Raw genomic sequence first — 15,379 nt, 5'->3', positions numbered from 1 at the left:
TTTCATAATAAGAAGTATCATTTCATTTCATTTAGTTCTTGGATGGTCAGGTCACCAGACCTCAGTTAGCCTGACCCTGCTGTCTTAGAAGATAGAGCATAGATTAACCGAGGGTCATATAGAAAACTCATCCACATGGATCTACAGTTCTTGATTACCCCAGCAGTTAATTCACTTTAACTGTTTATATGCATTTACATAGAATGGAATACGTTAGAGAAAGAGAAGGACTAGCTAGTATGTTGGCCATTCCAGCAATCCTCAGCTCAGTATAGGCAAACACCATCACATCTTTGAAATATTGCAATATATGAGAAGATCTAGACTTAAAGGAACTCTGGGACACCACGCTGTCCTTTATCTGACTCCTACAATCTAATGTGCTAGAGGTCTGTTCACCAGTTCCTCTCAATTTTACATAAGCTTGAATCATGTGAAATAGCCATCAGTAGTCAATATCCTGTGGTTCAACCCATACAACTCCTTGCTTACTAGTAAGTGTTCACACTGAAAGAAAAAGGAAAGCCATGGGTGAGCATCAAATAAAAGAAAAATAGACTGAGTATTTTGTTATTTGAGCCATTTGTTTTTGCATTTCATAACATGGTTATTTTGTAAACGTCAGTTTACATTTTAATAACCTAACTCTTGGTTTATTTCCCACAGTAGGAACTGATAAAAAATCTATTTTGAAACATAACATAAGATTTCAGTCAAAACTACATGCCAAATATTGTGGAATTTGTAGCATAAGTGATCCCTGGAAACAAGGCTCCAGATTTCCCTGACCATATGCTGTTTTCCTTTGTTTCTGTCTTTTACCTCCAGCGGAGCCAAGGATATACAGTATTTTACAACTGTGCGATATGTTGGGCAATTTTTACTAAGTAGGTTCTTTTGAAAATCTGCTGTTTAAAATCTTAAAATTGACTTTAAATTGTTGAATTGAAGAAGAACTAAATTTAAGCTTGTTATAATTGAGGACACTTTTCATGTATTATTTCACCAAGTTACATGCATTTCTGGGAGGCAAATGCCAAGGCAACTATTCTTCTCCCTTCCATCTTCTAGACCAAGAAATGGGGGCACAGTTGTCAAACTGTCAGTGGAGGAACTAGAACTAGAGCCCTAGTCTCCGGGACACTTCACATATTCCCTGAAACTGTGAAGTCTTTGTCAGTTTTATGACAATTACCTTTAAGTCCCCATAAATTTTGCTCTGTCTGATGCAGATTTGCTTTCCTATAATACTGTCATCACATTCGTGTTTGTTAATCCTTCTAAGTGTCACTGAAATCAGAGCTGTGTTCAGCCTATGTCTTTTGTAACTCAGAGAGGGAGCAATTAGAACCCTGCAAAAATAATACCAGGCCAGCACACAAGCCGTGTGATGTCCCTTTCATAGTTACTCTGTAGGTAGATCGATGCTAATCCCCGCCCAATTCATGGCAAAGTGGGGTTTTTCTCCTAATTACCTGAAATGTGAATATAAGTGAACATGAACTTCTATGAGTTGAGTGTCATAAACCTGATAGAGCTCATTATTAGCTCCAGGGCTAATAGCAGGGCCTAGGATCAGTTTCAAAAAGCATCTCCATACTCTCCATTTGAATATCTGTGACATACATCAATGTTCTTCTGAGAATCATTATTCTGAGAATTGCTATGGTAGTTTAGTTACAGAATTGGTTCTAGACGGAGTTCTATGCCATGGATAAGAAAACCAAGCTGCGTAAATGCAATTCAGGATACTAAGATGGAAACTTTGCATTAGGTTGGTAGATGTTGATTCTGATTTAGTTTTGAGGAATAAAATGATGACCACATTGTAATACTGCTTTGTCATTGTTGCCTTGAGAAATGATAGTGAAGATACTGTGAAGAACTGTCTAAAATGTATTGTGGCCTGTTGGTGAAGTTAGAAGAAGAAAATTTGCTTGGGAAAGTGGAAAAGCAATCATAAAGAAACACTTGCATATTGATAGTCATCTATATCTGCAGTTTGGAGACACAGGAATCAAAATGATCAGTTTTCTCATTCCTACATTAGGCTGCCCATATGAGGGGAAAGCAAATGATTTCTTCTGAAGATTTGTTGTTGTTTTATCTTGCTTTGAAAACTTTTAGGTCCAAAAGCTGGACTCTCTGACCCTATTTTATTCCTAGCCAATGAAGAACAGCAACCTCTTAGAACATGTGTGTGGGCTAGCCTCATCCCATTATGCTGAGCATGAAAATAAATCAGAGGTCCTTGAACAATGAATATTGACTATAGACAATTTCCTCCCCAGAACTCAAACTCCTAAATTAATGTTTTAGAAAATGGATTTTCTTTGACATATCTATCACTTTGTATTTCCCTATTGTAATATTTCAGCATTTACTTTCTACCTCATTTGATATAACCTTTCTAAATAGCAATTAACATTTGCTTGTTGATTCTTAGAACATTGTGTGACACAAAGGTGTCATCCTTTCAGATGTTCATATTTCTTAAAATGGTTAGCTTTCTAAACTGACAGTGAAGTTTCTTTGAGTTGGGGATAAGCCAAGAGAGGTGCCCAACTTCTAGATTTTAGGCTGTATCATTTCTTATTTTGAAGGGTATCGTTCACCACCAGTGAATCTGCAGTGGACATCAATAAAACTTAAATGGTTTAGGATAGCAAGGTGAATCTGAGAGGTCAGAGGAACCCAGGATCACAAAATGTAATAATGAAGGTTTCATGACCAATGATTTTAATTCACACATGACTTAACATGATTTTCTACACCCAGTAACTATTCGGTGACTGTTAATTTCTAAACACACATACACACACAGTGTCTTATTTCAGCTTTCCTCCTTGACCTCATTTCTCTGGAAACCTTCCCATCTCTTTATTCTGCTCCCCACCTCCAACACACTTTTTTAAATTAATGCTTCTTTAAAACTGTCTGTGGTTCCCAGATACTGCCATGTATGACAAAAGAAAAAAAAATATGCACCTAATTCTTGCTATGCTTTTTGTTCCTCTAATCTTCTTCTCTAAGCTGCTTAGTGATTTCTTCTATCTAAAGCACACCTCTTTCATCTCTTACTATGAACTCTTTATGAAAATCCTATTTTGTGAGTCTTGCCATCCATTCCTTTTCTTTTTTTTTTAAAGATTTTATTTATTTATTTGACACACAGAGAGAGATAGCGACAGAGAGAGAGAGAGAGAGAGAGGGAGGGAGAGAGCACAAGCAGGGGGAGCGGCAGGCAGAGGGAGAAGCAGGCTTCCTGCATGAGCAGGGAGCCCGATGTGGGGCTCAATCCCAGGACCCTGGGATCATGACCTGAGCTGAAGGCAGTGGTTTAACCAACTGAGCCACCCAGGCGCCCCCATCCATTCCTTTTCTAATGAGAATTCCACATAGCCATTGACCTTAGGTTGCTTACCTTGAGCATGGTAGAAGCGTGGGATAGTGAAGTGTCCCTATGTTATCGTCTGTGGACCCAACCAGAATGCACCAGTCACAATCTCCATGGGAGATGGGATTGGTGGATGTCTTAATCATTGCCGCACCCCTGTTGTGTCTGGCACAGAGTAGGTACTCCATGAATATTTCCTGAATTAGCACATGGCTATGGGATTTACATTAGTTTCAGATAAGATAATGAAACTTTTGACCAAAGAGAAAATTTTGGATTTGTGGCCTATCTATGGAAAATACCTCACTTGACTATATAGATTCTGATTATGCCTAATTGAGGATACTACCTTATGACAATAATCCACTTCAATCAATAGATTAAAAAGATGAAAACACTGAAATTAAGCAAAACTCTGGTGTTAACTGTATGTCAGCTTCACACAGAAAAACATTCTCTCCTTTGAGCACAGACATCACTTACAAGCAGCTAATGCAGAAACTGCTGCTTTTGCTCACAAAGGGATGAGGCAAGGGGACATGGAGAAGGCAACATAAATTCAGTCCTGGAAATTCAAAGCCTGTGTCTACCAACAGTGGATCTGTAGTACAGCCTTTGTACAGAACAGTGCAGAAAGCACCTAAATTTAACTTAAACGTATTGCTTTTGTTTGCAAATTTCTTTACAAAATCTGAGTCCCATCAGTCATAACTTGGAATGAAAATCTTGACTGGTGTGTAATCGGGGTAGTTATTTTTGGGATAACCAACTCTTAGTTTCAAAACACTACAAAAAGACGTCAATTTCTGCTTTGGGGATGGTATACATCTTTGGTAACAGCCCATAAGTAAAGATTCAGTGCTTTAGCAACAAGCCACATACCCCTGCCACACAACTTCATGGTTTCCTTGTTCCTGTTTCCAATTTCCAAAATATTTATGAAAACTTTCATGGAAATTCCTTGATCTACAGTATTTTTATTTTGTTGCTCATTTGCAATTTACACATTATATACCTGGTACCTTAAACAAATATGTCTAAAAAGAATTTTTTTTTCTCCCAGTATCCCTTTGGATTTATTCTGTGGGACTATTTCTTCTCCTGCTCCTGGCAATCTCAACTATAAGGCAATCTCAAAACAGTTTTGGCCCCATTTAGTTCACTTAAGGTTCTGGGGTAACTTCGTTGCAAAATACAATCTTGATCCAGTAGTACAAAATTTCCTTATTCAAAAATAAGACCCCCCACACGAACACCCCTATCCACACCCCACAGCGCAAGAACTGTTACAAATGGTGAACCTAAAGCCAGGAAGGGAAGTGTGGCCAGCTGCTCTCTTTTTTTGCTCCCTCCTCCCCCACTTTACTGACTGTCCTCACTCCCTTTCCCAGCCATGGAAAGACAAAAGCTGACCCCACAGTGGCTTAGTCTTGTATGTGGCCCATGTGTGCCTGACAGGACCCATCACGGTGCAGGTGTGAAGGCTAGTCAAAGTAGCCTTCAGCTTGCCCACTGACCAAAAGCTGCCTCACTCCTCACTCCAGCTTTCTTAGGCAGGAGTCAGATACTAACCCACTGCAGAAAATAAAGCAAGCTCTCCTAATGAGTCCATTTAATCTCCCTTGCTGAGCTTGAAGTGAAGGCAGGTACCCTTGCGGTAGAGGAGGAGGTAGGAGATGCAGAGACACAATAGCTCACTCCAAAGTCCTCTCACTGGATCTTCTCCCGCCTCACTCCTTTGTATCTCTGGTGGAGGTGAGGGGTTTAAATGGTCTAGCCTGTCTATAAGCACCTGCTTTGAAATTGTCTGCCAACTCACTTGTTTTCTGATATCTAGCCCATCTTGGTGCCTTAGTAAAAACTTCCAGTTAAGATCTGGTTGCAACTGTATCCTCAGTACCTAGTTATAAGTAGTATTTTTTAAATAACTCATTGAGTGTTCTGTTTCCATCACCTCCCAATTTGTCATACTGATAAAATAATAAATATATAACAAATATGCATGCCTTTGTAGTAAAACAAAATGTGCATATTTTCATCATATTGCTTCTCTAGTTCCTTGGATCAAATCAATTCAAACATCGATAAATTCTGTAAGATCAGGCCCCAACTTGGCAAAATCCAGTTTGGAATACATGGAGACCATGTGGTGTTTATATTCTCCGGCAGGCACTTAGGTCCTCGTATATATCATCTGCTGTGTTCCTGAAGGTTGGGTGTAATCATAACTTACCACTATGTACAAAATACTTCTTTGGAAAAATTCCTTCATACTTCCAAAATAGAATTTCAGGAATTCATCTTTCACTATAATAACTCTGACAAGGTATTTAGCCAGGAAGTTACAGCCCTTACAGGTCAGGCAATAGGAGAAGCTTCAGGGAAGACTCTTTTTAAAAAAAAATTTAGAGCAAGGACTCCATTAGAACAATGGCTAGAGTTGGTATGGAATGGACTAGGAATTTGGGGACTTAAATGAAACAAGATGAGAAGCTGTAAAATGCTAAGACCTCCTGCCACCCTCACAAATAACTTATGGTGTTTCCTGAACCCCTAGGATCTGTGTATGAGGTTTGAGAACTGTGTGAATTATTCTGTTTGGATGTAATTTTTAAAATAATAAAGCTTCTTTTAATACCTACCTCATATGGTAAGGGAATAAAATGACTCATTGGTTTTACTCCTAAATATCCAGGAAAATAAACAAATGTGTTAAAGAGAAAAATAATATATATTCAAAAGCATAAATGCAATTCAAGAAAGAAGAAGTATATACTCTTCATGTGATTTTAAACTGGCAAGACTAAGAAATATTTCAAATTTGGGGGAGCATTTAATATATGTAAGGAAAAATATAGTCATTGTGAAGTATTAGATTGAATCATATGAAAGTCTACATTTTTGACCTACAAAAATGTCAGTTTTGTATAATTCAGCCTAATAGGTAGTTGGAAGCTTTCAATGATTAACTTTTTAAAAACTCCTATAATGTAGAAAATAGTCTTAATACTTTTAAACTAGGTTTCAGATTAATAGAAGTGAATAATTTTTTACTTTAACTGGTTTGAATTATCTGATTAAAAAATAATAAGGTACCTGGAGATTAATCATTTTCTCTACCCTGAAAGAGCTGTGGATTTATTTTGCTTACCCAGTGTGAGATGTGGCCAAGAGAAGAGGATTTAAAATTGGTTTCAAGAACTTGAAACCAACAAACATCTGATTTCTGTATTTCTATGTTTCGTAAGTTCCAATTCTACACAAATTCAGGTGACAATATGTATATGACAATAACTAAAGGACATGAGTAATGTGATTTAATAGCTTGAGAATACATCTTACAAGTCCTGAACTCAATCACTCTGTCTAAGACTGGGACAGATGTATATCAGCCATGTGCTTCCAAATTCTATTTCAGGAACATCCTAGTGCCATCTCCATGGAGCTCATCTAAATTATGAAATTGTGGTTAACTAGAGTCACAAGCTTAACAGAAGGTCTTGCCCTCAGCCCAAAGCCATGGTTCTGAAGTCTTCAAAGATGCAGTTGGAACAAGTGATTTCCCCCATGTCATCCATGTCTTCACTCATTCTTCAGATACTCATTGAGCACCTGCCATGAGGTAGACACTATTCCAGGTGCTGTTGATATAGTGAGAAGCAAGATAAACAAGCTCTCAGCTCTTGTGGAGCTAACATTCTAATCCTTAGAGATATTCATTCACTCAATCAATAAACAAACAAACAAGAAATATACTAGATAGCAAATGGTACTGTGTAGAGTATTAGAATGGGGAGTTCATTTACATGAAGTGGACTGGGAAGGCTGCTTTGGGGAGGTGACATATAAGCTTGATAGAATTCGGCAGGGAGAGGGAGTGACAGGAATTCAGGATAAGTCCTAGATTTAGGGTTTAACTTGGTACACTCAAAGTGTGGTCCGAGGACGTGTGGCAATCTGCAAGCTCTCACCTCTCCACCTTGGCATAAGCACAGAAACTGAGAGTAACCATTAAGAAATTTCTATAGCAATTTGACAGAAACATTTTATGCCTATTGAATATAATAATTTTGCCTGCCTCCTAAATTTCATTTTGCTACTCATTCATTTTTATTTCACTTTACAAAACTACACACTGGAAAATTTTTAAAACCTGGTTTTCACCAAAGATAGTGCAAGAAACACTGGCTTAACTACTTAACCAAGTGGGTGAATAGTGGCACCATTTTCTGAGATGGGGAAGAGCAGGGTAGGAACATCTCTGGGAGACAGAAATCAAGTGTGTGTTGTTTGGATCATGCTAAGTTTGAGATGCCCATTGGGTGCCCAAGCCATGATATAGAATCAATCGCTGGGTATATGACTCGCATGATGTATCATCGGGTATACGAGTTTTGTAGAAAGATCAGGCTTGAAGATATGTATTTGGAGTCATCAGCATACAGAAGGTATCTGAAGCTGGGAGATGGGTTGAGACCACTTACCTAGGACTAGGAGCTAGCAAAGGAGACTGATAAGCAGCAACTAAAGAAAGAGAAGGAAAACCAATATGGTATCATGAAAGCAAACAGAAGAAAATATTTCAAAAAGGAGAAAGTAGCCGTCCTTGTCTAATACTGCTGAGATATCAGGTAAGGTAAGAACAGATAAGTGACAACTGGATTTGGCAAATTTGGAGACCTTGACAATAGTAATCTCAGGGGGACAGTGAGAACACAAGCCTAATTGGAGCACATTAGTGAAAGAATGGGTGGCAAGCAAGTGATCCTGTAACAATACAAAATTATTTCAACTAGTTTTGTTGTGGTGGGAGTAGAGAGATGCAATGAAGATGGATATGGACTCGAGGGAGATTTATTCAAGACAGATTTCATCAAGTATGCAGATGGGAATGTCCAGTAGAGACAGGAAGCTGGTAATGCAGGCATGCATCAGAATGCAATTCAGAATAGTTTTGCCATATTACCAGATAGGAAGTTCTACATATTGAAATGGACATTAATAGTAGTAATGGAAATCACATTCCATCTTCATTTCTCTACAGGATGCTACTGGGGCTCCATACTCAAGGTGAGGAATCAGGATTCACTAAGGCAGTTTGTGATTATAGTAGAGACATTGGCATCTCCTTTAGTGCTCCATGGTGAGGAACTGGAAATGGAACATGCCTGGTTTATTGGGTTTCCATGATATATATTTACCATCTAAATCTAAAAAGTTCCATCCTCAAATTATACTGATAGACAGCTTCTTTCTCACCCATAGAATTGAAATTGAAACATGTTTGCCATTTTGACAGGAGTACAAAATTTCAAGCTTTGAGCAGAGGCTGATGAATGAAATAGAGTTTCGCTTGGAACGTACCCCTGTTGATGAGTCAGATGATGAAGTCCAACATGACGAGATCCCCACGGGCAAGTGTATTGCTCCCATCTTTGACAAAAGACTCAAGCATTTCCGAGTTACAGAAGGCTCTCCAGTGACATTTACCTGCAAAATTGTTGGGATTCCTGTTCCAAAGGTAGGGGAAGATGACCAGCTGATTGGCCAACCGACCAACAACACAGAACTGTAGATGATGCCTTCAAGAAAGTCTTATCAGATTCTAGGGATGTGTCTACAGAGGGAATAAAAACCACTACCAGAAAAACTAACAAAGCCCAGATAATTTTACTAAAAAGAGACCGTCAGAGATAGGACCGTGAAATAATTAGGCCCAAAATAAATCAGACTTATGGGTAAGTTAGAATTTTAATAAAAGTTTAAAATAAACTTCTTAGTCATAATCCTCCATTTTGGGCTATTGATTCTCTCAACCACCAAACTCACCAAATTGATGCTCTTTCTCTTTAACACTTATTGAATACCCACAAAGTGCCTGTTGTTGCACAAAGTGAGCTATATTTGTATCATTACTAGTAGGTTGGTATATGCTGAAAATGTCATATCGTTATCACTGGCTGCAGAAAAATCTTATGAGTCACCAGATTTTTTTGGCAGTCAGCTGAAAGAAGGATTTACACCCAGTATGGCTGTGGTAGGGGATCTCTCCGCTCTACTTTCACAAACATTAGCATGGTGTTATCGTGTATGGTTAGGTAACCAGGAAATGTGGAGAACAGCTGCAGCCAGTACTTTAACCCCCCTGTCTTTGAGAGATCTCCTTGATACATGCAGAACTCAACATGAAAAACATATTTATTTAAATGTTTGCCAGATGAGAAATTTAGCAAGTGAATCCTGGCCTCCTTCCACATGGTATAATAAACCATACTATCCTTTCAAGTAGGGTGAGCTATTGTGGACCCTGAGATCTGTGGACTGCAGAAGACTTGAGCTTGTAGATAGGATAATGGGAAAAAATTCAGTCTCCTGGTTTTCATTATTTTGCCTCTGAAGACATGTCTGGTCTTTGGGGTGACTTTTTAAGTAATTATGAAGTACAATAAAAAGAGTCAAAAGCTTTATCTCAATCCTAAATTATACAGAATTTTTGACTTAAGTATTGTATATGTACAAGTGCAGGAGCATGTTATACAGTCATTTTTTTAAAAAGATTTTATTTATTTATTTGACAGAGAGAGAGGGAACACAAGCAGGGGGAGTGGGAGAGGGAGAAGCAGGCTCCCCGCTGAGCAGGGAGCCCGATGCGGGGCTCGATCCCAGGACCCTGGGATCACGACCTGAGCTGAAGGCAGACGCTTAACCGACAGAGCCACCCAGGCGCCCCTACAGTCATTTTTAAAATACTTTTTCCGAAGTGCTTTATAAGGAATGGGGCACTCATAGAGATGGCAATCAGCCCTTGCTTCATCCTACTCCCTGCTTCATTATCTTCAAAAAGATGTGCAGAACAGTGTATGTTCTCCTTGATTATCTTTCATTGCAGGTTTACTGGTTCAAAGATGGGAAGCAGATTTCAAAGAGAAATGAGCACTGCAAAATGAGGCGAGAAGGAGATGGGACATGCTCTCTGCACATTGACTCCACCACCAGTGATGACGATGGCAACTACACTATCATGGCTGCCAACCCCCAGGTAGAGAAGCAGGGTTCTGCGCTGTGCTGCACTCTGAGGAAGGAGCACTGATGTCATTGTGAATGAGACCTTGAGAAGTGCGAGTTACTAAGGATTGCTGAGGAAAATAAATGAGAAGCATTGTGATTGTGTGTAACTAGAGCACAGTATCACAGCTTGAAAGACCGGTTAGCCATTGATGGGTCACTCAAGCCTTGAGCCTTTGTCAAAGGACATTTGTAGTATCTGTTCACTATGTCCCAGATGTATTAGGCTAAATCTTATGTTTATTAACTCATTGACTCTCTTGAAGAGTCTATAAATCATCCTATCAAAGAATGATTTGTTGTTTTTGTTCTTTAGAGAATATGCAAATAACTCCAAAAAAGCTTGTAAATATTCCTCAAATCCATAATGTCCTTTTTTTTTTTTTTGGTAAAAGTTGGAAAGCCATAATCTTTCACTTTTCTTTTCTGAATAAGATCAAGGATCAAGACTTAAAATTCCCGTAAAAGGTATGGCAGAACAAATATCTTCAATTACTATTAGAATACAAAATATAGAACTATAATTTCTACTCTCACCCAGTCTCCTTATTAAAATGTTAGTTTTGAGGATAAATCTCTATTAAGAAAAGTATAAAATACTTGGCCATAGTCTCTGCATGTGGCTGCAGATAATGTTCAGTGCACCAGAATTCAAATTTTTTTTACATTTGTGCTCTGTTCATTTCTCAGCTCAAAGTGAAAGTCATCACAATATTCTTTAAATTCCCCCCTAGAAAAAAAAATTCCCCCTAGAATATTAACAGTGATCTAGGGAGTCGTATTTTATTGTTTTCATTCCCCACCCCCAAGTTTTCTTTCTCATAATAGTTAGCCAAAAGGTTCAAAACTGTTCCAGTCCAGAAAAATTTATATAAATTGAAAAAAAAATGGAGAATTCTCTTATTTTTAATTCATTTTTGTTTCTCAGGGGAGAATCAGCTGTTCTGGTCACTTGATGGTACAAAGTTTGCCCATTCGCAGTCGACTAACATCCGCTGGTCAGTCCCACAGGTAAAAACAGTAAGAATCTCCCTTCTCTAGCCACTCCCAAGCATCCACCTACCACACTAAGCATCAAAGTATTGGGTCTACAAATTGTTCTTAAAGTGTAGTCCTGCACCTGCAGCATCAGCATCCCTTGGGAGATTGTTGCAAATGTGGAATCCCAAGACCTACCCCAGACCTACTGAATCAGAAAGTACATTTAATAAGATCCCTAGATGACTCATAGGCACATTAACATTGAGATGCACTGGTCTGTTGCACACTCTTAATGGCTCAAAATTTGTAACCCTCAGTAGCACCTGTGCAGATAATATATAAACCAGAGTCTTTGAATTAAATTACCATATTTTCTTTAACAAAACAGAAACTGCTAATGGTTATATGTCTGTAGATTGAATATTTTTGCTGTTGTTGTCCCCAGTATAACAATTGCCTCTAACATAGCAATTGGCTTTCTTCCTCTCTGATTTTACTAACCACTAAGAATTAAGAGCCTGGCTTCCCCTTGAGTCTTATGGTGCCACAAAGTCTTAGCAAAGCATTCCATAGTTGCTGACATGGATGAATTATATTTGACTTACCGAAGGAGCAAAAATAGTGACCCATGTTTCAGATACAGTATTTCATTACCACTGCAACTATACCTTCTTCTTCATTTTTTTTTCTTCAAGAACAGCTGTTGCTGTTGGTCAGTCTTAACCAGTTTATCACCGCTGCAACTATAGCTTCTTCTTCATTTTTTTTTTCTTTAAGAACAGCTGTTACTGTTGGTCAGTCTTAACCAGTTTAAGTTCATGATCACCCTTAATGGTCTGCCATAATTTATAGCCAGGTTAAATTTTATTACTCAGAGACATAGAGATTGCAGCTGCCTTGTTCTGAGTAATAAACAGAACTTGTCTGTTGGCTCTCATTTGAGATTCGGCTTGAATACTGATTTATTTGTGTATTTTGAAACTTTTGAACAACTGGTCAAAGCCAAGGCAAGGGTAACTGAGCCACCTAACCCAGAATGACTTCAGAGAAAAAGAAGCTTAAGCCTGTTTATTTGATTACAGATCTCATAAGATAATCCTACAGTGTATGAGATGCTTATCACCTTGCTTTTTACATAAGCTTCACACTATTATTTATTATTTTATTATTTGTTTACAGTCCAGCAACCTCCTTCCCCACCCACCCCCCAAAATATCTGTTCTCTAGGCTCTATAGCCATGCCTAAATGCTTGCTGTTGTAGGTTTATAGATTGGTTTCTATGTTTAATGCCTGAACATGCTTGTTTTTATAGAGGAAGGTCCCGAGTACAAGAAAGAGACAAAGAGCCCCTACAGGAACGCTTTTTCCGACCACATTTCCTGCAGGCTTCTGGGGATATGGTAGCTCACGAGGGGCGCCTCTGTCGGCTGGACTGTAAGGTAGACTCTAATACTCATCCTTGGCTCCAGATCTGTTCATATTTTGCATTTGTTTGACTTATTTTTGTTGTATTTGTTTTATGCTTTGTTTAGAGAAAGGGGGGCTGGGGAAGGGAGAGAGATCACTTCTTTCCTCACAAGGCTTTTTCAGAGCATTTATTAATACCAGACAAAAGAATTTGATGAAATTTTTAAGTCTTTATACCTTAATAAAATTACATTGGTGTTGTATCAAGTTAACTCTGCATTTGTAAAAGACAACCAAAGAAGTGATATAATTCAGACATTTTCCATGTGGTGCGGGGTAAGTCTTCATTACTATAAAGCCAAAAGTGTGATTTTTGCATCCTGGAAGTGAGTTTCTGGGATGTATAGACTTTGAAAAAATTACAGTCATGAAAAGATAACTCCGAGGTGGTTTATGAAAACAGAAGTTGATTTCTCGTACTAATCGACATCCACCAGCTTTAGCTATTCTACTTTCTAGTTCTTCAACCAGAAACTGTTCAGCTGAGCAGCATGGATATCTCTCAGTATGAAGAGAAACTTAAGTCACCTCTTCTACTCCAGACAAAGATGCAGAATGTTATGGAAATTTATGTTATGTTATGGAATGTTATGGAAATTTTAGATGCTGATTGGTAAAGGCTTGAGGTTAAACATTCATAGAGTCCACTTCTGTAGGTGGTTCTTAACTCTGCCCATGGCTGCCTAAATAATATTTGGGATTGATTGTTACTTCTTCCACCCTAAACCCTAAAAGATACCCATTCCAGGTCCCATCCCTAGAGATTCTGACTTAATATAGTAAGTGGACACTGGGATTTTCAAATGCTCCCCACACGATTATAACACACAGCAAGATTTGAGAACTCTAGTTTAATGTCTGCCCTTTCCTTGGTTGCCTTCCCAGGTATGTAAGCAACATATCATCTGTGAAACTCACTCAGCAGGTCTATTTTGTCTATTCATTTTGTTTTTCTTTCTTCCTTATTCTAATCTAAAATATAATCATCACCTGAATTGGGGTCAAAATACGATACAGTTTAAATTAATGTGGCCATTTATCCAGCCCCTCTTATCCTGACGCCCCTGCAGAGAGGTTTCTCTCCACCCCATGTTTTTTCTATTTGGTGCCAGACAAGGACGAAGAATTCAGCCACCAAATAAATCTGCCTGTCATCGGTCTGTCATTTGCCTCAGCTGTCCTGTTGTTTATTAGGTGAGTGGCTTACCGCCCCCAGAGCTGATGTGGCTGCTCAATGGCCAACCGGTGCTACCAGACGCCTCCCACAAGATGTTGGTCAGGGAGACTGGAGTCCACTCTCTGCTCATTGACCCGCTCACTCAACGTGACGCAGGGACCTATACATGCGTTGCTACCAACAAAACTGGACAGAATTCCTTTAGTCTGGAGCTCACTGTAGTAGGTAAGGTTTGCTTCTGGGATCCCAAGAATAACACCATTTAAAGTTATTGCCCAAATAGGGACAGCTTCTGACAGAATTCCTTAGTCAGTTGCCCCACCAAGTTTCATCTCAGTTTCTCCTTCACTGTAGTAAAGGCCATATTTCCTACATTGTTTTCAAAGACCTATCAATAAAAACATAATGTGGTATCTGGTGCATATATGCATGAAATAAATGGGAGCCTTTGTAATAGTTAATTAATCAATTAATTAGCATATTGACTACACTAAATTCAAGTCACTTGCCCTACAGTTCATCACAACTGGAACACACCAGGATCTTGCCCCTACCCCAAGCTTCCATGCCTTTGCTTCACTGATCCTTCTACCTGGAATGCCCTTCTTTGCCCTCATTCTCCAAGGCTTAATTCAAATGTCACCACCAAGGCACATCCTCCTCTGTTTCCGTAGCACTTAGAAAAGGAGAGACTCCCCAGAGCACTTGCAGCCTTACATGTAACTATTATCTCCTTTGCCTTCCTGAAGAGACTGAAAGCTTCTAAAGTCAGACATTTTGACTTTTTCTGTGTATCTCCAGTGTCTGACTCAGTGCCTGGAACATGCACGGCGCTCAACAAATGTTGAGTTGATAACTAAACAAATGAACCTCTACCTTATAAGATGACATGAACAAAACACTGTAATGGCTACAAAAAAGGACAAGTCATTATCACTTGGTTGATACCTGCCCTCGGGCCAGGAGTCCAGCCAGAATTAGATTTCAGACTATACGAATTCTAGTGCTGAGCTTTCTCCCATATGTGGCCCTTACCGGAAACCAGGGGGGCTTTGTCATGCTATCTTCTCTATAGGCTGGTGGCTGCTCACCCCATATATCTTTTTCTTTTTCTCACTCTTAATTTTCTCATACCGAACAGAGTAGGAAAAGCTCATCCTGCAAGGATATATTGATTGCAAGCTTTTACTTTTCCCCCAATATTTTGCAAATATTGATTCTGGAATCCTGAATATGAGGTATCTTTGCCTTATCTGGTTCTGGCCCTCCCCCAAAAAAGGCTTCCTTAGGA

General features: G+C 38.9%; 1 protein-coding gene across 2 annotated transcripts in view; it reads left to right on the top strand.

The window, feature by feature from the left end:
* Nucleotides 1–15,379, top strand: part of MYPN (myopalladin) — a 70,725-nt gene that overhangs the window by 45,840 nt on the left and 9,506 nt on the right. For both annotated transcript variants that reach the window (XM_028109671.1, XM_028109672.1), the window contains exons 12-16: nt 8,697–8,918; nt 10,287–10,436; nt 11,391–11,473; nt 12,757–12,883; nt 14,106–14,313. In XM_028109671.1, the coding sequence (XP_027965472.1) occupies nt 8,697–8,918; nt 10,287–10,436; nt 11,391–11,473; nt 12,757–12,883; nt 14,106–14,313 (790 nt within the window). The remainder of the gene's footprint in view (nt 1–8,696; nt 8,919–10,286; nt 10,437–11,390; nt 11,474–12,756; nt 12,884–14,105; nt 14,314–15,379) is intronic.

Source organism: Eumetopias jubatus, unplaced genomic scaffold (genome assembly GCF_037043125.1).
Source record: "Eumetopias jubatus isolate StellerSeaLion01/CBP00866 unplaced genomic scaffold, mEumJub1_p1.0 scaffold_17, whole genome shotgun sequence".
Taxonomy (NCBI): Eukaryota; Metazoa; Chordata; class Mammalia; order Carnivora; family Otariidae; genus Eumetopias; species Eumetopias jubatus.
The sequence above is the reverse complement of the archived record's forward strand: the minus strand, read 5'-3'. Positions and strand labels throughout refer to the sequence as shown.